This window comes from Penaeus monodon, chromosome 20 (genome assembly GCF_015228065.2).
Source record: "Penaeus monodon isolate SGIC_2016 chromosome 20, NSTDA_Pmon_1, whole genome shotgun sequence".
In the NCBI taxonomy this organism is placed as follows: Eukaryota; Metazoa; Arthropoda; class Malacostraca; order Decapoda; family Penaeidae; genus Penaeus; species Penaeus monodon.
This window is the reverse complement of record NC_051405.1, coordinates 12,043,373-12,045,070: the sequence shown is the minus strand read 5'-3', so window position 1 is coordinate 12,045,070 and position 1,698 is coordinate 12,043,373. Positions and strand designations below refer to the sequence as shown.

General features: G+C 32.1%; 1 protein-coding gene across 1 annotated transcript in view; it reads right to left on the bottom strand.

The window, feature by feature from the left end:
• Nucleotides 1-18: 18 nt before the first annotated feature.
• The window catches only part of LOC119585911 (DNA mismatch repair protein Msh6-like), a 15,655-nt gene continuing 13,975 nt past the window's right edge, over nt 19-1,698 (bottom strand). The window contains exons 23-25 of the mRNA XM_037934633.1: nt 1,356-1,533; nt 1,097-1,248; nt 19-830 (exon numbers count right to left, since the gene is read on the bottom strand). Of these exons, the coding sequence (XP_037790561.1) occupies nt 546-830; nt 1,097-1,248; nt 1,356-1,533 (615 nt within the window). The 3' untranslated portion in view covers nt 19-545. The remainder of the gene's footprint in view (nt 831-1,096; nt 1,249-1,355; nt 1,534-1,698) is intronic.

Genomic DNA, 1,698 nt, shown 5'->3' with positions numbered 1-1,698 from the left:
AGACAATAAAATATTAACATTCTTTTATCTTCCTATCAAGTGATGCAATTACACATCTTTATTTGAAACTTGAAGAAAGGATTAGAGATAAACATTTTTTTTTTATATAGCATTAATAATAAATGGCACAATAATACTGATATGTAACATCTACACAACAGTTTTAACTTTCCAGTATATCAGGCATGAATATTGGATGTACATATGATTGTAAAGTGTACAAGTTCAGTAATGTAAACAGCTAATACATTTAGGATAAAACTTAAGTATTAAACACTAAATTTCATTGCAATCTGTAATTTCAATGATAAACTAGTATTCTAGACTGATCTTATTACTAATTAGTTATGAGATACATCTAGCAAAGAAAAATATACATAAAAAAATGATCACTTATCTTTGACATCACTGGGAATGTACACTGAAGTTTAAGTAAATGTAATTACTTATTTTTCTCTCTTCTTTGAAAGGCATACATATTAATACCAATGAACACACCAAGATCTCTGGATATAAAACCCTTATTAATTAATAGTTTATAAGATTCAGGCAGCAATGTCAATAATTTTCTTTAGGGAATGCTTAAGATTATTAACTTTTCCTATACTCTTTCCTCTAAACACTTCTGTAAATGTTCGTTTCTTCATGTTATTCTTCTCAAGTTCCCGAGCCTTCTGACTTCCACGGCGTATAACTTCCTCTGGCAGATCAGCAAGTCGGGCTGCATTAAATCCATAGGACTTAGGACATGCACCTCCTGTAAACTTGTACAGGAAAGTTATAGTTTCCTGAGATGGATCTTCTTCATTCTCTCCTTCAACCATACAAGCCTGAAAATAAAATGCAATTACTATGACTTGTTAATTAAAAGAAAGTGAGTGAGTCATTGAGTGTATTGTGAGAAACGAGAGACAAGGAAAGCGGGAATTTAAGACAATGAGTATCCCTGTACATGTATGCGAATGCAAGTACACGTATACATGAGTGTATGTTCAAAATATTATTATTATAGTAATATAAAGCAATGGTTCTTGGGTGTTTATCCTGAGATTTAGGAGGCCTCTAGGGATATGTGTTTTCATATAGTAAGTCTTACCATATGCCCTAATGAGACATTCTTCACATCAGCAAAGTCATCAACTAAAGAATGATAGTGAGTTGAGAAGAGTGTACGACATTTTAACTTCACAAGAGCTTCTACAACTGCTGAAGCAATGGCTGTTCCATCATATGTTGCTGTACCTCGACCTGAAAAGAATTTATGTGATTTTTAATTTGATTTATTAATATACATATATACATGTATATTTGTTTACAGTAAAATTCCTTACAAATCGAATTCAAACTTTACTAACCAAGTTCATCCACCAAAACCAGTGAATGATTTGTAGAATGCTGAATTATGGAGGATGTTTCAGCAAGTTCAACAAAGAAAGTGGATTCTCCCATCATGATTCTATCTGAGGCACCAAGTCTTGTAAATACTCGGTCAACAGGGGTTAACTGGCAAGAACTTGCTGGTACAAATGAACCCTGTCAATTGAAGAAACAAAGGAAATTATTCCACTTATTATACATATATCTACAAAAATCTAATCCCATGCTCATATATAATATAATAATACAAGACAATTACCTTCATCAAAAGTATCATATTTTCAGGAAATATGAATTAGAAGGGATCCACAATGGAGGAGG